The sequence below is a fragment of the Tursiops truncatus genome, chromosome 4 (assembly GCF_011762595.2).
Source record: "Tursiops truncatus isolate mTurTru1 chromosome 4, mTurTru1.mat.Y, whole genome shotgun sequence".
NCBI lineage: Eukaryota > Metazoa > Chordata > Mammalia > Artiodactyla > Delphinidae > Tursiops > Tursiops truncatus.
Window position 1 is genome coordinate 142,634,065 of NC_047037.1, and position 26,628 is coordinate 142,660,692.

At 60.5% G+C, this 26,628-nt stretch overlaps 1 protein-coding gene across 2 annotated transcripts; it reads right to left on the bottom strand.

The window, feature by feature from the left end:
• On the bottom strand, positions 1-26,345 carry ITGB2 (integrin subunit beta 2). 2 transcript variants are annotated; one of them, XM_033855196.2, is made up of 16 exons: positions 16,063-16,080; positions 15,713-15,773; positions 15,320-15,408; positions 12,442-12,622; positions 10,998-11,168; positions 10,511-10,752; positions 9,471-9,626; positions 8,596-8,691; positions 6,199-6,288; positions 5,263-5,403; positions 3,599-3,786; positions 3,270-3,514; positions 2,933-3,152; positions 2,563-2,765; positions 643-809; positions 1-484 (listed from the first exon to the last, which is right to left on the bottom strand). In XM_033855196.2, exons 2-16 carry the CDS (start codon positions 15,768-15,770, stop codon positions 422-424), a joined length of 2,310 nt encoding a protein of 769 aa, XP_033711087.1. In that variant the 5' UTR covers positions 15,771-15,773; positions 16,063-16,080; the 3' UTR covers positions 1-421.
• Between the last annotated feature and the right edge of the window lie 283 nt (positions 26,346-26,628).

Genomic DNA, 26,628 nt, shown 5'->3' on the forward strand with positions numbered 1-26,628 from the left:
TTGGGGGCAGCATGATCAACGGGATGTAATTTTACACTCTGAGAAGTTCACATATAAATAAATCTGTACCACCTTTCATCAGACCGCGGTGCTAATTTTTACAAAGGACAACACATGTCTAACCTTATGGGACGCGAGCTATGGGACGCGAGCTATGGGACGCGAGCTATGGGACGCGAGCTATCAAAAGTCACTCATGTCAGAAGGGGGAGGCTGGCCCTTCTGATGCGTCCCTAGCATTATCTGGCCGCGCCTGTCATTCTGGGGGCAGGAAAAACGGTGGACTTTCAGTTAGTGGTGAAGTTGTCAAGTGTCAGCCGAGTCCACCGGGCGACGGGGTCACGGGCGGCCTGCGGGAGGGGACGTGGCGTGGGGCGCTCCTCCTGGGCGGCGCAGGAGGCCCCGTCTTCACCAAGCAGCCCTAACTCTCAGCAAACTTAGGGTTCATGACTGTCGTGGTGGCGCTCTTGAAAAGGGGGTTGTCCTGGTGAGAAAGCAAGCGAGACTTGTCAGCGCAGGGAGGAAGGCTCTGGGCTCCGGGGATGAGCTGCGAGGGTGGGGTGAGGCGGGCTCGGCTCCCGTGGGCGTGCCCTCGCCGCAGAGGTGGGAGGCGCGCCTTTGTGGGGCCCCGGGGCCACTCACGTTATTCCACTGGGACTTCAGCTTCTCCTTCTCGAAGCGCTTGTACTCCCTGAGGTCACTCAGGTGGGTCAGGACCTTCCAGATGCCCAGCAGGAGGAGGCCGACGAGCACGACGCCTGCCACGGTGCCCCCCACGATGGCGGCGACGTTGGGGCCCTTCATGCACTCTAGGCAAAGAGGCACACACGCGGGGGCGTCAGGCCCGCCCGTCCCTGCACGGTGTCGGCGCTCCGCTGCTGGCTCTCAGTGACAGGCAGTGAGCAAGCCGGCCCTGGCCCCGGCCCCGGCCCCCAGCCAGGCAGGGTGCAGAGCTGGGCACAAGGCCAGGCCGTGTGGTTCCAAATGAAATTGAGAGGCCCTTTGTTCATGGAGAAGGAAAGGGGGCCGAGGTGGCCAGTAAGTAACCAGGGCCAGACCCTGGCCTCCCACCTGGACAGCCAATGACCCGATCACTGGAACCTAGCCTAACCCACGTTGGATCACTGTTTAGGGGTGGGCACTCTCCTCGTAAAGGCATTCCCAGGGGAACCAATGGCAGCAGCCTTGGGAATGAGGGGGGCGGGGTCCCAGTGCCTGAGGGGCTGCACCCAGCCTCCCCCTGAGCCTGGGGGAGGGGAGGCTCTGGACTGTAGCATGCCTGCGCGGCGCCTGATCAAGGCACGATGTTCAGCGGGAGCCCGTCTGCCCGGCTCGTGGGCACTGGGGTTCGCTGGCACTCCCCCCGCACCATCCTGGCCTCTCCAGGGAACCTCCCTCCCTCACAGAAGTGGAACAACTTAGCCAGCGCGCACAAAGCCAGACCTGAGCCCACACGTCCCTGTTAAAACACCCGGGGACAGCTGTCTGCGCCAGCAGGCTGGGCTCTGCCGCCCTGGTAACAGACAAAGGGCTTGGGCTCTATCTGCCTTCCTGGGGGTCCTGTCGTGGGGAGGGGAGCTGGGAGCAGGTCTCAGTCCTGTAAGGTCCCCGGCGTGGGCTGCTGTCCCACGTCTGCTGCGCTCACCCCAGAGGCCGGCCTCGCGGCCTGTGCCCCACCCCCGCAGCCTCTCTGAGCAGTAAAGGGGCGGGGGTACCGAGAGCTGGTGTGTCCACACGGCTCCCCGTGCTGCTGCTGTAACCCTCAAGCCCATCCCCTCGTGGGTGTGTTACTCTAAGTCCCCGCGTCCCACACACGCTTTGCCATTGTCCACTCAACCTACCTCCTCAACACTGACCTACCCTCCGTCCCTACTTGTTGCCCTCTCTCCTGATCCCGCCCAGAGTTCCATCCAAGGGCAGGCTCTGTCCACGCCGCCCCCAGGACCCCAACCCCGCCCTGCTCAGTGCCCGGACTGGGCAGTGGCCCTTCCCAGGTCTGCGCCCGGCCTGTGAGAGCACAGCGCACTCCTCTGAAAGCCGGCTGGCCCTCCGGTGTGTCTGGGAAGAGACATAAGCCCAACCCCTCCCACCCCGCCCCCGCCCCCGGCCTCACAGGGGCCCAGTAAGAGCCCAGCCCAGCACCTCTGACCCTCTCATGCCCTGGTCTCAGCTGCAAGCGTCCTCTTCAGAGAGACCTTCTGACCTCTGAGACACGCCCCGCCAGCGTCTTTACCCCTGGGAACCGGTTCATGTGTCCCCACCCCGTGTCCCGGGAACCTATGAAGACAGAGTCAGCCTCTGGGACCCTGGCGAGCCGGGCGGCGGCCCCTGGGGAAGCCGGCTCCGGCTCCGCGGGCCCCTCCAGGGCCAGGGTCGGATGTGGGTCCGGCGGCCCCAGTGGTCCCCTGTGCCGGCTCTCGGGGCTTGCGCTCCAGGCCGCGCTCAGCGCCAGCGCTCCGGGAAGCGCCCCTGCGGGACAGCCGGCCGCCCCGGAGCAGGGCGCACGGCGGGCGGGCTGAGCGGTGCGGGGACCCGGTCCTGACCCCACCCATCCGGGCTCACCGCGCGTGTCGTTCACGTGCACGTCGTATCTGTCCCGCCCCTCGCGCTGCAGCAGGGTGTAGGTCATCCAGCAGCCCTCGGAGTCGCGCTCCTTGCACGTGCGGCCGGGCAGTGGCCTGGGCAGCAGCTTCGTCTCCCCGCACGCTGCGCTGCAGTTCTTGGCGAAGGGGCCCTGGTCGAACTTCAGACACTCGGCGCAGTTGCTGCGGGCGAGGCGCGGCGTGACCGCGGGCAGGAGGGACGGGGGCGCGGGGCCCGGGCCACCCGGAGCTGCGGGGCCGTCCTCAGCGCCCCGCGCCCCGGGTCCGGCCGGACGGCGGTTTTCCCGGGCCGCGGAGGCGCGAGGCGGGCGGGGCAGCGAGATACTCACGCGTAGCGGGCGCAGGGCGCGGGGCAGCCCGGGCACTCGAGGCACAGGGGCGGCTGGTAGCCGGGGTCGCACTGGCACACGTTGCAGCGGCACCGGCCGCGGCCGCTGCACTCGACGCCATCCAGGTTGAGGCAGCCCTTTGTAGACTTGAGGCACTGGCACGCCGAGCCCTCGTGGCCGTTGTGGCACCTGCAGGTGCCACAGAAGCAGAGCCCTCGCTCTGGAAGACAGGGGCCCCCGCAGACTCAGCCCCGCCCGAGCCCCAGCCCGAGCCGCCCCCCGCAACCGCCCCAGGGGCGGCTGAGGCTCCGCCGGTTGGTCTGTTCCCCGCGCTCACTCTCGCCCCCGCAGACTTGGCCGTCGTAGCGCTCGCAGTTGACGTTGTCACACTCGCAGAACTGGCCGTAGATCTTCTTGTTGGGCACATCGCTCGTGTGGCACACGCACTGCCCGCAGATGCAGTCCCCCAGCCCCGAGCAGATGATGGAGCCGTTGTCCTTCCGGCAGCTTCCCTCCAGCTCCTGGCTGCTCCGGCCCTGCGTCTGGCACTCGCAGTTCTTCCCTATGTAGCCGGCGTCGCACCTGCATGGGAGATGTGGGGTCAGGGCCCTCCCGCGCGGGCTCTGCCGCGGCGCGCCTGCGCGGGAGGCGGGGCCGCGGCCGCACCTGCAGACTCCGCACTCCATGGAGCCCCTGCCGCCGCAGAGGTTGTGGTCCCGGCTCGCGTCCCGGCACCGGCACTTGCACTGGGGGAGGACACGCACAGTCACCGTGTCCGTGAAGCCCAGCGCCCGGATGACGAATGACTGCTCCTGGATGCACTCTGTGGCTGTGACCTTCACCTGGAAGGTGATCTGTAGTGGGAAAGCAGGGCTCAGGTGAACATTGGACCCCGGGCACACAACCCTGCTCCCACCTCCTCCCTGGGCAGCGTGGACAAGGGCACGGCCTAGCAGGGTGAGGATCAGCGTCCTGGGCTTCCAAGCATGGAGGGGACCGCCTCTGCTGGACCCCCAGGGGAGTGCATGTCGGTGGGGGGAGGGAAGGACATGGACACTCCAGGTGGTTTCAGGACTTGGGAGGGGAGATGACGGAAGAGAGGACGCGAGTTGGAAACTCAGAGTCAGAGATGCTGGAACATGCCCCCCAGCCCTCCTGCAGCTCCCCCCCGCCATCCTCTGGTGGCCTGGACTTGAGCAGGGATGTCTTTAGAATACTTTTTTTTTTTCTGCGGTACACGAGCCTCTCACTGTTGTGGCCTCTCCCGTTGCAGAGCACAGGCTCCGGACACCCAGGTCCAGCGGCCACGGCTCACGGGCCCAGCTGCTCCGCGGCATGTGGGATCTTCCCGGACCGGGGCACGAACCCGTGTCCCCTGCATCGGCAGGCGGACTCTCAACCACTATGCCACCAGGGAAGCCCTAGAATACTTTTAATCTCACATCCCTTTAAAAGAATTTTAGAATGACTCTGTAAATGATGTATATTTTCTCCATGTATTTTGTCCCAAAGCCTGGAGGCTAAGATGCCAAAATCGCACAGGAAGTCCTAGGTTCTGCATGTGGGGTTGTATTCTGACCCCGAAAGCCCAAGGGGAACCGAGCGGGCAGGGCAAAGTCCCTGCCACTCACACAGCACTGCTGCTCAGCCAGCACTGAGCTTCAGGGGGCACCAGCTCGGCCACGGCAAGCCTCACTGCAAATCAACGTGAGTGAATCTCCAACCCGTACGTGAAGACAGAGCAGAAACATCAGGGAAGTAAGCAATCAGTCAGAAGACTGAATAAATTCCTGTCTGGATCACCGCGTATGAGGGGGACACATTTCACTAAAAAGTCCCACACATTTAGTAAGTCACAGAGCTGAAAGAATTCCGATGTCGTTTAGAAATAAAAGCAAGTATTTTGCTGAATATTAATTCACAGCTGGAGAAAGGAAAAGTTTAATTGTTCTGGTCACGACAAATTAAAAATATCAGGGACATAACTCAGTGCCTGTTTATAATCATTTGTGTGGCCCCTGCTTTAATGTGTTTGTCAAAAAACAAAAACACGAAAATCAAAGCAAAGCAGATGCCCCGTGTAGAAGGAACGCCCTTCTTAGGCGGGTGGCGCTGTACCCGGCATCTGCCCCCAGGGGGCGCTGCCGTCCTCGCGGCGGTCGGTGTACACCGGGCCGCGAACAGTGTGTGTGGATTTTCAAGGGAAGGAACTGGACCCGCGGTGGACTGGACCCCGCCTCTTGCTGGTCCCTGTGAAGCCGTGTGCCGGGGTGCACCCTCCCTCGCTGTCCCTGGGGGAGCCCCTTCCAGAGGCCGGGAGGGAGCCTCACCGGCACGTTGATCTGGACGCCGTCGCAGTCCCCTCTGGGCTGGTCCACCTTCGATACCCCGTTACTGCAGAAGGAGTCGTAGGTGACTTTCAGGGTGTCAGGGAGGGTGTTGTGATCCAGAAAGACTCTGGAGGACAGTTTCTGTGGGCAAAGAGCACCGTGCTCAGGCTCATCCCGCTGTCCCCGGCCCTTCCCGCCCCTTCCCGGCCGATGGCCGGCACGCCTCTCATCCCCCTCCCTCCACCCGTGTGTCCACTGAGAGCTCCACGGGTGCCGGGTCCTGCACCCCATGCCACGCCCCCCGAGACAGGCCAGTGGAAGGGACAGACGTGGAGACATGTCACAGCCCTGCAAGAACGGGAGCTTGACCGTCCACCCACCACTGAAACCCCAGTGCGTGGCACAGGGTGGGAGCTGGAAAAACTGTCTAAGTGAATGAGAGAGAGCTAGACAGACCGTCAGACAGGAAGAGAGACAGAGAAACAGAGATAGAGAGAGAGAGGTGAATGAGCCACTCACTGAAGGTGGCATCGTCGGTGCAAAGACAGAGCCCCCCCATGGGCAGCATCTGGAGTGTGGGAGGGCCTGCTCGGGGTGGGGGTGGCTAGGGCTCCAGGAGGGTACGAGCAGCAAACGGAGCTGCCTCAGTGGGGCTCTGACTCAATGCAGTGTCATCAGTGCTTACTGGGTGCTCCCAGCGAGCTGTGCTCGCAAGGCCAGCAGACCCTTTGGCTGGAAGAGGGCCTGATGCCTGTGTCCCAGGGGAGGCACGGAGGGCCTGGGGTGGCACCTACCACACCGTCAACGAGGAGGACAGCTGCCCTGGGGAAGTGCCCGAGGATGGCCCACAGAACGCAGGGGCTCTCCTCCCCAGACCTTCCTCCTGCTGGCCTGCAGCGGGGCGGCGTCTTGGCCGACTACCCGGGGGGCACTTACGTTGTAGGCGTTCTTAATAAGCTGGACTACGTTGCTGGAGTCGTCTGACAGCTCCCCGACTGCAGACTTGGGGATGATCTCCGTGAGCTTCTGTCAGGGAAGAAGACAGGTGGGCATGGCCAGAACCCTGGTACCAGGACACCTCAGCATCCACCCAGTTTTGTAGTAACACCCCAGAGGGTTTCCTTCCTGCTTGCGAGCTGGCTCAGAGAACCCTGCCCCCGATTTCTTACTGTATTCAGGTAACACAGCACGTGGTCCACTGTTGTGCAGGCAAACGTTTAACCACTGGCTCTCAGGAAGCGCACCCTGAATTGCAGCGTTTGCCGATTTCCTCAGTAGAAATACTCCACCCTTGTTGATTTCCCAGCACTGAAGGCAGAGCCGGGAAGGTGTGCCTCGCCATGGTGAGATGCCACCCCAGGGACTTCCCTGGTGGTCCAGTGGTTAAGAATCCGCCTTCCAATGCAAGGCACACGGGTTCACTCCCTGGTCGGGGAACTAAGATCCCACACGTCAAGGGGCAACTAAGCCCGTGTGCCACAACTAGAGAGCCCACGCTGCAACGAAAGATCCCACGTGCCTCAAGATCTGACACAGCCAAATAAAATAAATAAATAAATAAGTCTATTAAAAAAAAAAAGATGCCACCCCATCACGCAGCTGTGACAGGCACAAAGAACCCAAGGGCACAGGCAATCGTGAAATGCGGCACAAAACCAGCAAGCGACGTGTTCCGCGCGTGTCAGCTGACCTAGTCTAACTTTCACGATGGCTGTGTGTTAAACAACATGGTGGCAACTGGGTCTGGCAGGCGGGGCCGGCTGGCCCAGCGGCACCTCTGGGGTGGGCAGGCCGGAGCCCGAGGTCATGCAGACAAGCCTGGGGCAGCCTCCAGGGAACATCTGTGTCCCTGCCACCCTTAGTTTAGCCCATCTTTCACGGGAAATTGCACCATCACTTTGTCTTGCAGAACCAAGGGTGGGTCACGTCCTGCCACAAAGCCCTGCTGTGACGCCCCAGAATGGAGTCCAGGCTCCTCCACAAAGCTCACAAGGACACACAGCCTGGCCACCCCACCTCCGGCCTCCGCCACCCTCTCCTCTCCTCCTCAGCCTCGGGACCCCCCCGGCCACCTGCTCTCCATTCGGTGCAGAAACACATATTGAGGAGGGTCCAGCGTAAGCTGCCCATACAAACTCGGGCCTCCTTGACCCCCCCTCGCTAGGAGCCCCGGGAGTGGGGTCAGGAAGCTAAGGCTCAGAAAGGCCTGTGACCTGCCCGGGGCCTTGTCCTTGCTGTTGGGGAGCAGGGCCTGGGGTCCGAGTCTCCCGTCTCCAGCTTCTGCCCCATCACCACACTACCTTCTGGGACACGATCCCTGCCCCTAATAGCAAATCACTGGGACCTGCTACCACCTGGCGAGGAGGAGACTGTCACGTCCCGGAACACGGTCAGGGACACGGCAGCTGCGAGGCCCTGACTTGCCAGCGCTCGGGAAGCTCATGTGGGTGGGTGGCCTCTCAGCGGCACCCGGCCACCAGCCTTGCTGTCCTTGTGGCTTGGCCAATACCCACTGCCAGCCCCCGGGGGGGTCTTCCGGACACCCGCCCCTCCTCCCTCGGCATCCCCTGGGAACGCTGATGGCAGGCGCGGCTGGCCCCACTGGCAAACGCCCCACACAGGCACAGCAGGCCACAGGCCTCAGCAGGAAGGGGACCGGGACTTAGGGAAGGACAGGGGCCGGGAGGCGCTCCCAGCCCATCGCAGCCAGAGGCCACCACGCTGAGCCCGGCAGATGAGAGCACAGCAACTAAAACAGCCCCACAGTGACTGGGAGAAGGAGGAGGGATGAGAAACGCTCTACGACAAAGAAACTTCCCCACGAGAATTCCACGCCACAGAAAAATTTAGTAAGAACAGCAATTCAGAAAAGTCAGGACAGACCCAGGTCTCCTGAGCCGTGAAGGAAGTGCTGTCACAGCTGCTGGGGGGCCCGGGCGCCTGCTGGTTATGGGGGTGTTTTCCTCGCGACACTGAGCCATGCGCTGGGGGTTCCAGAGCCCTCCTGCGTACACCTTACACTGTGTGAACAGTGCTGACCTGCAAACGTATGTGGACACAAAACAAGGAACTTTCCCTGACGTGAAAAACGGGGTGTGCAGACCCAAAGGGTTTCGTTGAGGCAAAACCACGATTACTGAAGTGCAAGGACTTGTCAGTGTCATGCGGCCTCAGCTCCTCAGCAGCAGCGCTCACTCCCCGAAACTCGGGGCTGCTGCGTGGCCACAGCCCACGCACCCAGCCTGGAAGCAGAACTCAGGCCGTGGTCACCCTGGATTTGGTCACCATCCAGTTGCGACGCCTCTTCCTGCCGGATTGCTCAAGCCCGCTTACCTCGTACGTTGCCACCATTCTCTTGGTCACAGCGAAGATGGGCTGGATATTGCTTTCTGCCAGCTTGTGTGCCAGCTGGCCCACCGATGGGTAGTCCTAGAGAGGGCACCCCCGGTCAGATGGCTCCCAAGGCTGGGGACAAGCCATCCAAGCTGCCTGTCCGCTCCTGTCGGCAGAAGTGACGGCCCAGGGCGCAGAGGCTCCGCCTGCCTCCTGCTGTGATGGGGCCCGTTCCCAATGATGTTCGCAAACGCTCGCAAACGCATAAGATGATGGGATTAGAAGGGAAACTGACAATATTGAAATACACTCAAGAAAATATTAAAAGCTGAGAAGTGCTTCCTGATCAATGCACTAAAAAAGAAATCCAGTGGCCAGTAGCCGCTCCCAGACACCCAAAGCGGAGGAGTGGTGAGCAGCGTTTTGCGGTGTCCGCACTGTGGGGCGCTGGCGAGACGCCTCTGCCTTCTCCGGGAGGCGGCATCTCAGACGCTGCCCCCAGCACAGTGGCACCCATTTTCACAACTTCACGACGTGCGCGATTTCGGGCAGAGGCTCACCGGAGCCTCAGATGTCACATCCGTCCTGTCCCAGTCGGTGGGCCCCTGAGAGCTGCCACCAACACCCACCTCCAGTCTGCAGGCTGCAGGTGGAGGACCCCAAGGGTCACATCTCTAAAGTCCTCTGCAGTGCCTGGGCTTTACGACTCCAGGGTGCCGAGCATCGTCTCACAGCAGCCCTGGACCAGAGAATTCTGACCTCTTGGTGCCGTTCGAGTGCTTCCCCCAGAGCGAGGGCCCCTCCCCACCCCTCTGGACCCCGGGCTGGCAGTGAGCCGACCTCCCCCCCGCCCCCCAAGACACCGCCACACTCACGAATTCGTTGCTGCTTTTATACATGTTGTCCTCCAGGTGGCAGCGGCCATCGTTGGGAGTGAGGATGGCGCCCAGCTTCCCGTCTCCCGCAAAGTGGAAGCCGTCATCCGTGGCAAACACCAGCAGTCTGGTGACGTTGCGCCAGCCGATCTCCTCCTGACAAGGAGAGGGCAGGGTGACCTGCCTCAGCTTCCCCAGATGGGGGGGGGGGGGCCAAGGCAGAGCTTGCCGTGCTTGCCTCGGGGCTGTGTGCCCCCCACTCCTGGGTTTTCTGGGGGGCAGGAGGACCAGAGACAGGGCCCAGCGCCCAGGGGGGCCCGACAAGTGTCTGTGGGACGACAAGCTCCCAGATGCCCAGGTGAATGCGTGGGACACCGAAGGGACAGGAATGCATGTTTACATTTGCATACTCTGTGGCCCAGTCAGCTCGGACCTGGGACCACTTCCTAAGGGAACACTCACAAAGAAGAAAAAGTACTTAGAAATGTTTATCTCACTGCAAACACAGAGGGAGGAGCCCACGGACACCGTGATGAGGAGGCGACAGAGCCAGGGCACACGCGCATCGTGACCCGTGACGTCACACAGAAATGAAAATGTGTGTCTGCGACGCAGGACGGCGCTCCCAGGGAGCAGAGGGGCTGGAGGGCTGGGGTCCAGTCTGTGAAGGTGGCGGGACTGCGCGGCTAAACATGGGTCGATGTGTTGCAACACATCACAGTACAGCGGCGGGACAGGACCATGTGGTGAGGGATCAGCAGGGGGCAGGGGACGGCCGGCCCCGACACTTAAGCCACATGACTGTCGGGGGGCCTGGCCAGGACGCCCTCTGTTCCTCGAGGGGCGCTGGAAGTAGGGGTGATTCTACTGCAGGAACCGCCAGGGTTGGGTGGCTCAGGGGTCTTCCTTAACAGGACCATTTCCTTGTATTTAGGCTTCAGAAGGTTTGCACAGGGTCACAAGCTGCTAATAGTGGAATCTGTGGGTGTCGTGACGGAGGCCCCCGGGTCTGGAGAAAGCAGGGCAGGCAGGGGCCTCACCGGGCACGCGGCGACTTGCATCATGGCGTCCAGCCCACCCTCGGGGGCGTCCAAGTTTCCCGAGATCAGCTGCTTCCCGACCTCCGTCCGGAACTGACTGGAGTTGTCGGTGAGTTTCAGCACGTGCCGAAAGGCGAACGGGGCCTGGCACTCCTTCTCCTTGTTGGGGCACGGGTTCCGCAGCTTCTCGGGGTGCGTGTTGACGAAGGGGAGCACCGTCTTGTCCACGAAGGACCCGAAGCCTAGGGGTCGGGCGGGCTGTGAGCCCCGGCTTCCCCACCTCATGCCAGAGGGCAGCGGGGGTGGGGGTGGGGGCGGGGAGGAAGCAAGGTGGCCCTTGGGGGGTTGCACCAGGGACACTAGGTCTGGAGCCCTGGTGCCCTGCCCTCAGGACGTGGGGGCACAGAGGTGCCCAGGGTGGGGGCCTGGGGGGTGTGCAGGCAGCAGGCTGGCCGGGGCTCAGGGGAGGAGGGAGCAGACAGCTCACCGATGCGGCCGGACTCGGTGATCTCGTTGAGGGCCCGGAGCAGGTCGCCCCCCAGCTTCTTGACGTTGATGAGGTCGTCCAGCATGGAGTATGAGAGGTCCATCAGGTAGTACAGGTCGATGGGGTAGCCCTTGGCCCGCTGGAAGGTCACGTTGAACACAGCCGCCTGACCTGCGGGATTTGGGAATCGCGGGAGAGTGAAGGCCACCTCATCTAGCAGGGCTCGGGGGCACTGGTGCCCCCTGCAGGCCTCAGGACCCTCATGACCCCCACTCTCTGAGGCCTGCAGGTAAAATGCAGGGCGCCTACTCAGATTCGAATTTCAGATAAAGAGCACATTCCCAAATAGAAGACTATTTGGGCACAGAGATACTGAAAAGTGTTCGTTGTCTATCTGTCATTGTTGAAATTCAGATCCACCTGGATCTCCCTCGATCTCCCCGGCAAGGCCTTCTCTACCACCAGCCAGCAGGCAAATCCGTCCCGTCCCAGCAAGGGCTCCCTGGCCATCCTGGGGATACCCCCCCTTCCTCAACCACATCACGCTGGCTTCTGCGCTTCGCCATCTTAATCACCACGTGTACCTCTAATTACTTGTCTATCTGTCAGTACGAATAGCCTGTGTCCCCAGCTCCCAGGACGGTGCCTAGCACACAGCTGGTGCTGGACAAAGACGTGAGGACTCAAGCTCCGAACCGAGTCCCCTCTGCCTGGCCCACCTACCAGCACCAGCTCCCACGTGTGGCCGCCCCAGCCCTGCCCAGGCCCGCCCGCCACACCCCCCGCTGCTCCACCACGCCGCCTTCCTGAAGGGCGTTTCTCGGAGCGCTAACAGGGAGCTATGTCCTGAACCTGGGTCCGTGGTCAAGTCAGGTGGGCAGCACTGATTTAAATGGTTACTGGGGTTCCTTGGCTGCAGGACTTGTCAGAGCCTTTACTTTGCCAAGAGTACCTGGCCTTCTGAGAGTGTGACAAATGAGTGCTTTCCAGATGGTTTGTTCTCCCTTGTAAAAAGGACATAGAACTCAGGGTTAAAAGAGAAACTAGGGGGGGTCCCTGGTGGCGCAGTGGTTGAGAGTCCGCCTGCCGATGCAGGGGACGCAGGTTTGTGCCCCGGTCCGGGAAGATCCCACATGCCGCAGAGCGGCTGGGCCGGTGAGCCATGGCCGCTGAGCCTGCGCGTCCGGAGCCTGTGCTCCGCAACGGGGGAGGTCACAGCAGTGAGAGGCCCGTGTACCGCAAAAAAAAAAAAAAAAAAAAAGAGAGACTAGGCACCAGCCGCCGACGGGGCTCTTGGGGGCACCCTCCCCGGGGCAGAGAGAAGAGCTCAGACTGGTTCCCAGCAGTCCCAGGGCCTCGCCCAGCCCACCTGGCTGTCTGACCTGGACACATGGGATACGCGGCCATCAGGGGCTGGCTCACCCCCAGCCGAGGCCAAGCCTACCTGGTCTCAGGTAGAGCGTCACTTTCTGTGGGGACAGCTGCTTCTGGCCCCCCACCTGGTCCTCCTGGGTCGTGGCGTGGCTCCTGGGGTCGATGATGTCATCCGTCGCGCAGCCCTTTGACAGCAGCTGCTCCCGCGTGTCACAGCGAGTGGAGTCAGGCTCCCCTTGCCCCGTGAAGTTCTGGGGGAGCCAGGGGTCAGGGGTCAGGGGCAGAGAAAAGATGGGAGCCCACACTGTGGATGCTGTGCGAAGCTGACCCCCTCATCTGCACCGGATTCAGGTCAGGAGTCCCGGTGGCAGCGGGACGAGGCAGGGGCTGGGCGGCCTCCAGAGGACCTGTTCACGAGGCTTCGCATCCCAGGAGAGCCCGCGAGCGGGCAGAGGCGACTCAGGAACCAACGGCTCCAGCCCCAGGTGGAGCCACGGGGACTCTCCGCGGCCCACGGAGCACCTGGCCCAGGGTTTTCAGGCCCTTGGGCAGCGTCAGCAGCACGGGACAAAGGAGGGAGTGGTTCCCTCCCAAGGGGACGCGAGCGTCCCCTCTTGGCCCACGTGTCATCCCCCAGGCACCACGCGGATCCGGAATACAGGCCAGGGCTCTGGGCCAGGCAGCTCAGAAGGAAACAGGCCGGAGGGGAGCGTGGGGGTCCTGGGTCTTCCCTCGTGACCACTGTGCCCCCCACGAAGGCCCCCTGGATGTGGACACGGCAGGGAGAGAGAAGCGGCCGCAATCGGAGGGTCCTGCTCTCGGCTTCCTCCGACAAAAGAAGGCTCGAGAGAGCAACCGCCGGCAGGAGACCAGGCAGGTGCAGGGGGCGTGCCCAGCGCCGGGGCGGGGCCAGCAGAGGGGCGGTGCTTCCTGAGCTGCCTCTGAACTGTCCTCGCTTTCGGAACCCTATGAATGCTTTGAGTACTCCAGAAAGAAAATTAACAGGAATGGAGAGGGAAGAAACCCCTAAAATGGAATCCACTGGGAAACAATTGAACCCGACTGCATTTCAAATGCTATGATAAACTCAGGAAAGGGAAGGGAGGAATTCACCCTGAGGACGGACTTTTTAAGCCGGCACTATGACCGCACCCCAACAAGAGGAGACAACACAGACCACACCCGATTTCCCCCCTGCAGTGCTGCAGGTAGCAACTCTGTAACCACTTTCTGTGAATCGTAGGATTAAGAAAATGGGGAAGTGTATTGCGGATGCTGGGAGGCTGGCTTCTCCTGAAGGCGAACCAGGAACCCTCAGAGAAATGTCTGAGTCCCTAGTGGGGGCGAGGAAAGTGCAGACGGGCCTGGAGCTCTGCCGATCCCAGAGAGTAAGAGAGCTCAGGAAGTGATGCTGGGGCGTGCTAACAGGACACAGGGCCAGCCTGGGGGCTCCCAAAGTCTAAACGGGGAGCACTTCGAGCTTCAAAATGGCAAAATGAAAGTGATAGCTTATAAGCTACTGAATAAAATAAACGTCTACGGGTTTACACCGATGAGAGAGACAGAGAGAGGGAGGTTGGGGGAAGGAAAAATTCCTCCTTCCATTAGAAGCCATTAGAAGGAGTAATGAACAGGAATGTCACCATTTTGCAACCGTCCCAGTGAGAACTGATTCAGGCAGCCAACACCAACAGATGCTCAAGTTAGTGGGTGTAAGCCTGATGGGAAGCAGAGTATTTCCCGGCCTCGGAGTATCTCCGCACAAATTACTTACTATTGCAAAAGGGAAATAGTGACGTCATGGTGGAGAGCCTGGCAGACGCCACCTCAGCTGAGTGGTCCAGGCTGCATCCCCAGTATCAGGACGGAGTGACAACAGGAGCCCTGCACGGGGTTCCCGCCAAAAACGCACACCCTGGGCTGAATCAGAGGGAGGCCAGACAAACCCGTAGGAGGGGCATTCTGCAAAACTGCCGTGAACTCCTCAGAAATGGCAAGGATGTGAAAGACGAAGAAAGCTGGCGAATGTTCCAGATTCCAGGAGATAAAGAGACATTTGGATGCAATGTGTGGTCCTGGATTATAATACTGACCAGTGGGGTGGGTGTGGAGGAGGGGGGGGGATATCAAAGACATTATTGGAACAATTGGAAAAATTTGCACAAGGTGTGTAAATTTGATCAGAGTAAAGTACCAGGTTAAATTTCCAATCTTTGATAAATGCCTTGTGGTTTTGTAAGTGAGTACCTTGTTCTCGGCAAAGTCCCTGGAAATATTAAGGGACAAAGGGGTTTGTGTCTGCAACCTACCCTCAAACAACTGAGAAAAAAATAATATGAATGCATGTGTGTGTTTCCAAACAGACCTGTGGTGTCAGAACCTCAGGGACCCCCATGAGGAGGGCGTGGTCAGCATCTGGGGGTCCCTAGGGAAGGGGTCCTCCCCAGGAGGAGGTGGAGCTACCCCACGTCCTGGCCTTTGCCTTTCTTCCCAGAGGGTCTCACAAGTTAAATATGAAGTGACTAAGGACAGCAAAGAGTTAGGTTTCCAGCAGGGAACTTCCCCAGTGCTCCGTGTTCTGGGAGCGGACAGCGGGGCACACGGGCGGGCGGCAGCAGCTGCCTTCCTGCTGCAAGCATCTCTGCCTTGTCTCTGGCCAGGGCTCCTGCCTCTGGGGCTCGGGCAGCACCTGTCCAGACCCAGCGGTTTCACTCTCCGGTCTGCCTCCGCCAGGCTGCCTGGGGACATGCTGAGTCTGCCTGTCTGTCTCTGACGGCACCGTGTCCCTGGGCTGCTTCTGCTCCACTAGAAAGCAGAGTGCTGACACTCCTGGAGGCAGCAGTTCCAGAGGCAGAGAAGAAGGTCCAGCCCGGGAGGAGGGAAGCGGGGAGGGCAGGCCAGGCGCGAGGCCCCTCGGGGCGGCGGACAGCGCTCAGTGAGGCTCTTACCAGCTTCTGGCACCAGGCGCAGCCAGGCCCTGACTCGACGCAGTCCCGGCAGGTGCTGACCCTGTACTTGGTGCACTCCTGGGACAGGACTAGGGGAGAGGAGACAGGCTGGGGGGCGTAGCCTGTGGCAGGCACTGGCCGACCCCCACAGAGACAGCAGGCCCTCCAGGGACTGGGGTGTGAATGGGGTGGTGGAGAGGACCAGGAGGGAGGGAGGAGACCGGGGCCCCAGGGGAAGCGGCCTCCAGGAGGGTGGGCCCCACGGTGGGCGGGGGAATGGAGGAGGGCGGCAGGTCAGGGCCCTTCCTGAGCCTCCAGCAGGGGACTTGGGGGCAGGAGGGTGCCAGGGCGGGTCCCATTCCTCCCATGAGGAGCTATCCCCGCGGGACTCACCAGACCGGAGGGCGAGCAGGCTCCCCAGGAGCAGCAGCTGGGGGCGCTGGCGCAGCATGTCCTGTGGAGGGGAGGGGGCGGTGACTGGGCCTGGGACCCCAGACCCTGGGCCTAGAGACGCAGTGCTGGGCGGGCCGTCCCTGCTGCCGAGGGGTGCTCAGCGCTGGGGCGTAGCCAGAACGGGTCAGTCTCCCCGATCCCCCTCAATGGGGCTGTGCCGCCAGCGGGAGAGGAGGGCTGAGTGGGGCTGCGTGCACTCCACGCAGCTGAGCCCCCAGCCCCCGAGGACCAGCAGGGCGTGGGTCTCCTCACAGTGACATACGCACGCAAGCTCACACACACACACTCACCACGCGTATGCACGCACGCGCGCCCAAGGTGCCGCGCTCCGGGTCAGGGCCCCGCGTGGCCTTCGTGGCCCCGAGTCCTCAGTGAACTGAGCTGAGCTTGGAGCAGAGACTCGGCCGGCCCAGGCCTCCTGGGAGGGGGGTGAACCAGGACTTGGGAGAGAAGCCAACTCTGAGCACCTACTGGCGCCAGGACTGTGCCAGCTGCCCGCTGGGTGAGGATGTGTAATCGGGCAGGACATCTGGGGCCTGCCTGGGACAGACCCCTCCCCCCACATCCTCTGCCTGCCTCTTGTCTGTAGAAAAGCTTAGTCTCCCAGGCCTCCCCTGCCTCACAAAAGCCTGGCTGGAGAATTAACGATTGAAAGGATGTGAACACTTTCAGTTGGGCCAGGAGAACTGGTAAGGATTTAAACAGTAAATCAGCCATGCGGCGGTCACAGAATCTTTAGTTCCTCCTTGAAGGACCCAGATAACGAACAAACGGTATCTGATGCGCATCCTATGCTGTTTCACAGATGCTAAAACCCCTACCAAATGGGAGAAGTTAATTGCACAATGACCATGACCGTGTAGCCCCCAGACCTACTGGAGCCTAAGGACTGATAACGTGAACCTCTGTGACCCTGCCTTGTTACCTCACCATCAGCCAATCAAAGAACTGTGCACGAGCTGATCGCATACCCTGCGACCCCCCTCCCTCACCTTTAAAAACGCTTTGCCGAAACCCTTTGGGGAGCTCGGGGTTTCCTGGGCCTGAGCTACCCGGCTCCTTGCTCGGCCCTGCAATAAACCTTTCTCTGCTCCAAACTCCGCTCTTTCGGTTTGTTTGGCCTCACTGTGCGTCAGGCACTCGAACTTGGGCTGTTTGACAACAGAAGGGCCCGCAGAGCCATCACCTGCTGTGCCCAAGGCCACGAGCTCTAGGCGACCATTACTGAGCTCTTCTTCGTCCACACCTGCTGGGCCTGGGGTAAGGCGTGGACAGGGTGTTGGGCCACCACCGGCTGGCCCTGATGCTCCCAGAGGCAAGAGCGTGGGGGCGGGCTGGAGGCCTGGCGCTGGAGCTCTGGTCTTGGAGGTGGAAGCAGCACCCTCCCCCCGAAGTGCCCCAAGGGACCCAGGCTGGGCCCAAAGCAGCAAACGTCCTCCAGGCCAGCTCCTGGGAGGGGTGGCAGCGCTTCGTGGGCCCTCGAGCCCCCACGTGTGAGAACCTGTAGGGCTGCTGCCTTTTAATCTGACGCCAAGAGAGCAGAGAGGGTGCTGAGCTGCCAGCAAACCAGAGGCAGCAGGCGGGGGGGGGGGGGGGGTTATCCGCAACCAGGATCAACAGGCTCACCCTGAATACCTGCAAACGCCAGCTCCTCTCCCCAGCACACTGCTCGGTGCTGGGCCGGCAGATGCTCCCACCCAAGGTCCACTTGTGGCGAAGACCATGTGGCCCCTGCCGTGGTGGCCTCTGCCGTGGCCTGTGGGCTCTGGGTGCACCTGGAGGTGGGTCCTGCCCTCGCCTCTGCTCTCCCGTAACCCCTGCATGTGTACCAGCGGCTCTGGGGTGGAGGAGGGTCCCAGGGGGTCCCATGGGGGGACCCAGTGCTTAGAGGTCCCGCCCAGCCCCACTCTCCCGTCTTTTGGGGGTGACCCCGCACCCCGGTCCCCACCAAGCTTGTAACCAGGAGCTAGAAGTGTCATAACAGAACAGACCCCTTCCCTTTTCTTTCCTGTTCCGGTCAAAAGCAGAACTTACGCCCTGCTCTGGCTTCCGGGGTCACAGAGCGGGAGCTGGGAAGGTGCTTTCAGTTTACTCCACGCCCACCCACTTGTGAAAGCCCCGTGTTGCCCCAGAGCCCTCTGGGTCCCTAGCATATTCCGCAGCCGGACGCCCCACGAGGCCCGCGCGTGCTCACTGACCCCCCGGCTGACCCGGGCGCCGCCGGGCCCAGTCGGCCTCAAGATAGCACCCCACTTCGGAGGCAGAGGCTGCTCCCAGTAGAGGTCGGGGAGCCCCCGCCCCAGGCGCCCCAGCTGTGCACGTAGCCGGCGGGGGTCCAGTCCCGCCAGGGGTGGGGAAGGCCCTCCAAAAGCAGCTCGATGCCCTTTCCTGTGGCCACGGACCCCAAACAGTCACAGCAACCACAGGCAAACCCCGACCCTCGCCTGCGGAAACCGGGGCCCCGGCAGCGGCAGGATGCGGACCGGGTGCCGCTCACAGCTGGAGCATCCTCCCACGCGGTGGGGAGAGCACCTTGGTTACGGCAAGAAGACCCACAGGCCATGGGAGGGGTGTCGCCGCGCTCTCTTCCCCAGTAAGCACTGGGACTCCCGCCGCGCCCGGCTCCGCCCCAGCCCCAGTGCCCACGGCCCCTCGGGGGCAGGACGCCTGCACACGCAGTGGCTCTGGGAGCTCGGAGCGCGGAGCCTGCAGCCAGCCCTCCTCTCGGCCCCGGGCAGGGGTGCCAGTGGACATGCCCGGCGGCCAGGACTGGCCATCAGAGGCCCCGATGCCGCAACCATCATGGCGGGGCCTCACAGACCGAGGCCTCCTCTGGGTGTCGTCCTGGGGCCCGGCCCCCTGGACGGCGCAGGGCAGTGCCCGTGCCCGGGTCCCCGGCTGCCCCAGCGGCATACTCTGCCTCGGCTCCCTCTGCGTGCCTGGAAGGGCTTGCGGGCCTGGTCCCGCTCTGGGGGAGGGCAGGCTCGGGCCGCCCTCGTGAATGTGAGGCCCCGACTCGGCTGGGACAGCTGATCCGAGAGCAGGGAGGGGGGCGCGGGCTCCAGCTGGGCCACCCGAGCCCAGACCTGCGGCACCCTCCCTGCCACCCCGACGGCCCCGAGGCTGCACTCTCCCCAGATCTAAGGGCAGCCCCGCCCCAGGACTCAAGGTGCAAAACCCCAAGTCGAGGTGGCTTGAGAAACCCAAGGCCCCACGGGCCTGTGAGGGCATTGTGTCAGAGCTACCCTTGAGCCTGACCCTGCCCGGCAGGGGGCTGCTGGCGCGACCGAGTGCGACTGCAGGAAGTGGCGCATCCCCGCGGACCCCGGGCGCCCTGAGGATCACCCTTCACGATGAATAAAGCTCTGAGCGTCGGGGTCCGTCAGGGAACACCAGAAGAAAAATAGGGTATATTCCTTCCAAATCCCACGCACTCCACAAAAGCCCATAGTCCCTATTTGGTAAAAGACAGAAGAGAAAGAGGAAACATCAAAAAAGAAAGGAAAGTTGAAGAGGCAGAGGGAGGCCCCACGTCCGAGGCAGGGTACGCTGCTGTCAGATGAGGCTTGCTGTCAAAGACGAAAGCTTTGCCGAAGTGCAGACCCTCAGACGAGGCCCTGCGGGGCCCCAGGACTCACCGAGCATCAGGACTTTGCGTCAGAGCCTGCCCTTGACCGTTCAAGGTCAGACCATAAACCACCTGGTGCTGGTTTCCAAGAGGCACGGCCAGCAAGTGACAAGGAACAGAGATGCTGTCAGGAAAAGGTTACAAGAGGGGAAGGCAGGGGTGCGGTATTCATCCCAGGAGCTGAGGGTGCAAGGCTGCTTCATGTAGAAAAAGGGCAGTGTTGACAATGGATCTAAAATAGGCATCAACCTTTTAAAACCAAAAGACAAAGTTAGGATGTGGTCGTTTCTGTTTTATGTGAAGACAAAAAAGAATTGGACAGAAGCGGATTCCAGTGGGGGCTGGAACCCCTCCCCCCACCCCCATCCCCGCCCCAGGTCACGGAGTTTCCAGACAGATCGGAAGACGAGGGCAGAGGGGGTTGAGGAAGATGCCACCCACGTATTCTCTGAACCCACACATTCTCGGCCCCAGGAGAATCCACTGCGCGTGTTCGTCACTGCTCCGTTCACCGCCCGTGAAGGCTGATGGCAGAAATTTTTAGGGCCACAGTTTCTGACCAAATGGAATAAAATGAGGTGCCCCCCCAACACACACGTGTTAATTAGAACCTTTAAAACACTCTGCTCAATATCCCTTAAGTCCAAGAGCAAATCAAATTTACACGTACAGACACTTCAGAAAAGAGACAGTGCAACTTTCTCTGTTCAACGGGTCCCCGATGGAGAAAGAAGCCCGAGGCCCTAAATGCTTTTCTGCCTGACGGAAGGGAATGATGATACACGTGCAGGATGGAAAGTTCAGACGTGAGAGGAAGAGCCACAAAGCTCAGGAAATAAGGGAAGGGAGGTGGGAAATACACAGACAGCAGAAAAAGTCGATGAATCCGAAAACAAACAAAAAAGCTAAAATTGATAAACACGTCGAAAATCGTTGCTTCGGAAAAAGCAATAAAATGGGTCATCTGGAAGAGAGCACGTATGGCAGTCGCCAGGGAGCTTAGGAAAGGAAGAGGCAAGGCAGCAGTGAGCTGTGCGCTGGCCTGTAAAATGCATCCAGAGCTTCGGGGACGGTCTGTGTGACCCTGGCCCTCGGGCCGGTGGCTGGGGGGAGGGAAGAGAGCAGCGGCCTCCGGCCTCAAAGGCACCAGGCAGAGCACGTTCCCGGGAAGGCACGTGCCGTGGCAGTGCCCCCTCACACCACGGGACCCGTGAACCCAGGTTTAGCAAATAGAAATGATAAAAGCAATAGAAGAATGTGTATCTCAGAGTAAGGACACTCAGCGTAAAAACTAAGGGAGAAAATACCAAGAGGATAGACTCAGACACCCTGGTGGTCCAGTGGTTAAGACTCTGCGCTCCCAATAGAGGGGGCCTGGGCTCGATCCCTGGTCAGGGAACTAGATCCTGCATGCATGCCGCAACTAAGACCCAGCACAGCCAAATAAATAAATATCAAACAAAAGAAGATAGACTCTAAGATGAAAACTCTAATTCGAAAAGATACGTGCACCCCAGTGTTCTTAGCAGCGATAGTCACGATAGCCAAGCCATGGAAGCAACCTCAGTGTCCATCAACAGAGGAATGCATAAGGAAGACGTGGTATGTATATGCAATGGAATACTACTCAGCCATAAAAAAGAATGAAATAATGTCATTTGCAGCAACATGGATGGACCTAGAAATTATTACACGAAGTGAAGTAAGTCAGACAAAGAGAGACAAATAGCATATGATACCACTTATATGTGGAATCTAAAAATTGATACAAATGAACGAATTTACAAAACAGAAACAGACTCACAGACATAGAAAACAAATTTATGGTTTAAAAGGGGAAAGGGGGGAGGGATAAATTAGGAGTTTGGGATTAACAGATACACACTATTCTGTATAAAACAGATAAACAAGGACCTACTGTATAGCACAGGGAACTCTATTCGATATCTGTAATAAACTATAATGGAAAAGAAACTGAAAAAGAATATATACATAGGAAACTGAATCATTTTGCTGTACACCTGAAACATGGTAAATCAACTACGCTTGAATAAATCAAATAAATAAAAAGAAGACAAGCTCTAAAAACAAATTTTGTACCTAAAAAATTGAATAGATGAAAATATTTAGTATGTCTCATGCAGAAGGTGAATGGTAATCTTTGTGTCCAAGGAGATTTTAGAAATAATAACAAAAAGGCAAATACCCCATAGAAAAGGATCTTGTGAACAGATAATTCACAAAAGAAGAAATGCAGCTGTTACCAAACATTCGGAAAGGCCGCTCTGGCTGATAATTGGGCATCGTAAGCAAAATATCGAGATTCCTGGTCTAGCTGTCAAACTGGACACTGTTTTTAACATCCATGAGGCCCACCCAGTGGAACCTACATGGCATGAAAATGTGTGGACGGCTGCTCGCAGCTCAATTTTTACAATCAAAAGTCGCTGAGCGGGAAAACAATACATGTAAATAATCGAAACAGGCCATGTTTCTTCTGTGTGGCGGCGTTATAAGTATTTTCAATTTTCTTCATTACTCTGGTTTGTATTTTCCAAACCTTCTACAATAAACATATATAATGATTTTCTTTTAAATTATACATTTAAGAAAATCTGAACATCGTGGTGGTTGAGGAATTGCTTGGAGATGTCTCCAGATTCCTAAAGTGGTCAGTTTCTCTGTTCCCACTGCGGACACTTCTGAGGACAGTGACCCCCTGCTGGGACATCTGCTCATAGCTCGTTCGCTCACTCATTCATTCACTGAACATGCGCTGCCTGTCTGGCCCCTGGGCACTGCTCTCCCGGATTCTAGGATTCTGACCTCTGCCAAGACCTTAGGGCACCTCCACACCTCCCCCAGATTCCCATCGCACCCGAAAGCCCCACTGCTGCAGACACCAACGCGTGGCCACACCCATACTATTTAACAGTGAACTGGGGGTTTGCATCACTAGGTGTTCAGCAAGGACCCCCAGACCACCGTTGGATGCTTCCACCTGCAACAAATTCTAAAGGGTTTGTTTTGTCTTTTGTGACCATATACAAATAAAAATATGTTTACAAAAGAAATAAATTGGTGGAAGCACAGCTCCCGAGGGGCTGCCTTTCTGTGCGCCCCCAGCCCCTGGAGTACTGTGAGAGAATGCATGCCCCGTGCCCACGGAGGCCCGTCAGGCAGGAGCCCTGGCTCGCTGAGGTCTCGTCCGTCAAGGAGGCTGACCTCAGGCCCTGACCTTAGCTCCTCAGCCAGTAGGGAACCCTTCCAACTACTTCTGGCTGCAGCCCAGGGTGCGACACACCCAGACGACCTTCCCTCCGGAAGCTTCCAGAACAGCAGAATCAAGCCACATGGGTGCGGAGGCCTCTGCATCTCAGACTGGCCAGGTCTGAGCATCCGAGGGGCCTGACCCCACACCTGCCAATAGGAAAGGGGCCGTGGTTTGCTCTGTGACGACGCCTGGGCAGTGGCTGTGCAAGGTTGGGCCACAGCTCTGGGGACCACGGCAGACGTGGTCAGTTCTCAAGGGAGCCTCAGCTGGTGGGTGGCGGTCCCTGCCTGGACAGCCACTCAGGACCCCAGATCCCAGAGGACCAGGGCAGGGCACTGCCCGTGGCAGCCACCCTGCTGGCCTGGCTACACTCTGCACTCACAGCCTCGATTCGCCCGCAGCTGCCCCGGGGGTGGACCAAACCTGCTCCCTGTTCCTAGGGAGGGCTCTGAGAGGGTCAGCCACACAGCCAGGACAGACGCCTGACCCCGGGGCTGACATGCCCAAGTCTGCGCCCAGCTGCCGAGTGAGTGTGGACAGGTGACCCCCCTTCCGGACCTCAGTTTCCCCCCTTGTCACAGAGAGCCAAGGGTGCTGTGACGGTGAATTTCACGTGCCAACTCCGCTGGCCGTGGTACCCAGAGCTTTGCTCAAACCCTCGTCTGGATGTGGTTGTTTGCTGCAAAGGTGTTTCTGGACGAGCCTAACATTACGTAAGTGGACTCTGAGGAAAGCACATGGCCCTCCACGATGTGGGCAGGCCTCATCCAACCAGTCGAAGGCCTTAAAGAAAAGACTGATGTCCCCAGAGGAGGGGAGACCTCTGCCTCCAGACGGCCTTGGGCTCGAGCTGCAATGTCACCTCTCCTCTGGGTCTCCAGCCCGCCCTGCAGATTTGGGGTTTGCCAGCCTCCACAATCGTACAAGCCCCGAAATAAATCTCTGCCTCTACACAGACACACACACACGCACACGCACACGCGCACACATCCTATTGGTTCTGTCTCTCTGGGGAGCCCGCACTACTACAGACCCCAACAAGAGCACCCCAGGCTCAGGGTTTTTCAACACCACTTCGAGGTGAGTGGGCAGAGCCGTGCTTTCCTGCTCCGTGTGTTTCAGAGGCAGTGAGGGGACCGGGCTCCTGTTTCTCTCCACCCCCATCAGAGCCCTGCGGTGGCGGCACCCCACCCCTGGGCCTGCGTGACACGGTTTCAGACCTGGGCTGCGTGGGGTGCCGTGCTGAGCAGGGACCGTGCCAGGGCTCACGCGGAAGCCACAGGGTCCGCTGGCTCCCAGGCACCCCCAGCCCTGCTGCTCGACTGCTGGGAGGGTGAGCCGCCCGGACACCCCCAGCTTTTGGTCGGGGGGGGGGACCTTGGACCAGGCAGGAAGGCCTGCTCGGGCCACAGGCTGGCAGCTCAGGGACTCACCTGCACCTGCCATGTCCCCAGGACACCCACTCGTCAGCGGTGGGAGAGTCTGGAAACCCCCAGGCCCACCGAGGACTCCCCTCTACATGGGCTACCCTGCCCGGGAGGGGGAAGGCAGGCGCTCTTTCTGAGCAGCCTGGGGACCCCGCCCGCTGCTACAGCTGAATGTGGACTCCACCAGCCTGATGGGGGACGGGGGACGGGGCCCCAGCGGCCAGGCAGGTGACACGTGGCAGCATGGCTGGGACAGGTGGGTCTCGGCATCCCGGGGCCCGTGGGACTCGGCACCTTCCCCCGCCAGCCGCGTGCTCCCTGGGGGCCTCAGCACCCCCATCGGGCATCAGCTCTCCGCTCGGGCAGGTCTGGGTGACGACAGAACCGACACCCCATTTTAGGTCCAGTTTGTGCAAAGGGAAACGGACAGTGACCACACTAGCATCCCAGCCCTGCCCGCCTGGTGGTGTCACCGTGGCGTCACCAGGAGACTGCCTAGTGCTGGCGGGGAGCGCCGGACGGGGCTTCTCAGCTGGGGGCACAGTTATTAGCTGCCGGCAGCTGTCCCACAACGTGGGCTCAGGCGGGACCGTGGGCCGCTCGCGGTGACAGGTGTGCAGGCCGCCGGACCCCGCCACCCAGGACTCTTCCTAGAGCTGGCGGGGCCCGAGTCAGGAGAGGCCGCTGCAGGCTCTGTGCTGCCCCATTCGTGGGGCGGAGCCTCTCCACAGCCCTGTAACCGGCGGAGCTCGGCCTGAGCTGAACCCGTGGGACTCTGTGGATGCAGACCCACACCTTCGCCCCCTCCAGGGAAGCGAGTTTTGAATTACAATTTGATATAGAGTCAGCTGGAGTGTAAATACGGGCCCATTTTGCAGATGGGAGGCCCAGCAGCAGGCCTATCTCCTGCCCACCTTGCCGGGGTGCAGACAGGCCTCTCCCATCCCCTGGACAGTGGTGACCCCTCTGCTGAGCTCCTTCAGGGCCCCGGCTGTCTGGGGTGTCTTCCCTCGTGAGATCTCCAGGAAGCGACCGTGACCGGCCCGGGTCTTCGCTCCGGCGCAGTGCAAGCTGACAGCCGCACGCAGACCGATCCACGCGGATTTCAGCTGAGAAACCCGAGGCCAGTGGAGCGGTGTCTGGCTGCGGGGCCGAGCCCCTCGAGAAATGTCTCCATTCACTCCCGTCGGGACAAAGCCCTGGGGCAGCCGTGAGTCCCCTCTCCCGGCGCTTGTCCAGGTCCTCGGGCCCCAGTCCCCCCAATCCTAAGGGGACAGGCCTCCAGGGGCCTGGTTGTGGGAGGTTTAGGTCACACACCCAATGCCTCACCCCCTAAAGCTTGACTGTCACCCAGCGTGTTCACGTCGTTAGGCCAGAGCTGGTGAACCTTCGGGAGTCCCAGAGAAGCAGCAGACCCACCCCCGAGACAATGTACTGTACACACACACACACACACACACACACACACACACACACAGAGACACACACAGAACACAGACACACACACATACACACACACACACACACACACACACACACACACACACACACACACACACACACACACACACACACACACACACACACACACTGCTGGAGGACAGAACCACCCCGGCAACCACAGAGCTGTGAAGACAGAACAGGACCCTCTCAAGCAGGAAGTGCAAGGAGCAGCTGGGGAGGCCCAGGGACCCTCCTGCGCAGCCTGGCCGTGCCGGCCCCGTACCCACCAGACAGGGGTTTTGCCTGTTCCCCAGCCTCCTCCTGGCTCTGCCCGGCCTCGCAGCCCCCGCATCAGGGGCTCAGCAGGTGCCTGGGGCTTGTTGAGGGACCCTCACCAGGGGAGCCGAGGCTGGGGTCTGAGTGCATCCTCCCAGCGTGCCGGTCCCATCTCCTTGGTTACATCCCTCCCATCACCCCGCCACTAGCTCTGCCCACGGTGGGCTCAGCACTTCCCCTTGCCGGATCTCAGCTCAGGGGGCCTAGAGTGGACGATCCCAGGGTGTGTGACACGGACCAGGGCCACCAGGGCCTCTGCAGGCTGGGCCCCTTGGAGCTGCCCGCCTTGGGAAGGGCAGCAGCCATGGCCACGGGAGAGCCTAGGGCTGAGCTGCTCCCCTTCAGAGGAACCAGCCCGGACACAGGGGGGCCTCTGTCCACTCACCTGCTCGATGCTCTGGAGTCTCAGCAGGGCTGGTCCTGGCTGGGCTGGCGGGGGCTTGGGCTCCGCTCTTCACCAGGCCGGTGCTGCAGCGGGTGTGGGAAGACGCCGGCCCGCCCGAGACTCCACTGGTGAAGGCGTGATGCTTCCTGTTCTAAGTCAGGAACTGGAGGAAGTAGTTACGTGTGGCTGGTTGCACCACATGTGCCCCTTCCAACCTCACCCCGTCTGCCTACAGGGCCCGACAGAGGGCTGGCAGAGGAGCAACACACAATGGGAACACACCATCCGTCACACACGCTCACAGCTGGAAGGGGAGCAGCGTGCGGGAAGGATGGGGTGGGAGCAGGGCCTCTGGCGGCACCA

What these genes read in the sequence shown, in the direction of transcription:
- ITGB2 (XM_033855196.2), bottom strand. Translation starts at nt 15,770, where the DNA reads ATGCTGCGCCAGCGCCCCCAGCTGCTGCTCCTGGGGAGCCTGCTCGCC. An exon ending in GCGCCTGGTGCCAGAAGCTG is followed by an intron (nt 12,623 to 15,319) that starts GTAAGAGCCTCA and finishes TGGCTCCCCCAG; the next exon opens with AACTTCACGGGGCAAGGGGA. An exon ending in GCACGTGAACGACACGCGCG is followed by an intron (nt 810 to 2,562) that starts GTGAGCCCGGAT and finishes CTCTTTGCCTAG; the next exon opens with AGTGCATGAAGGGCCCCAAC.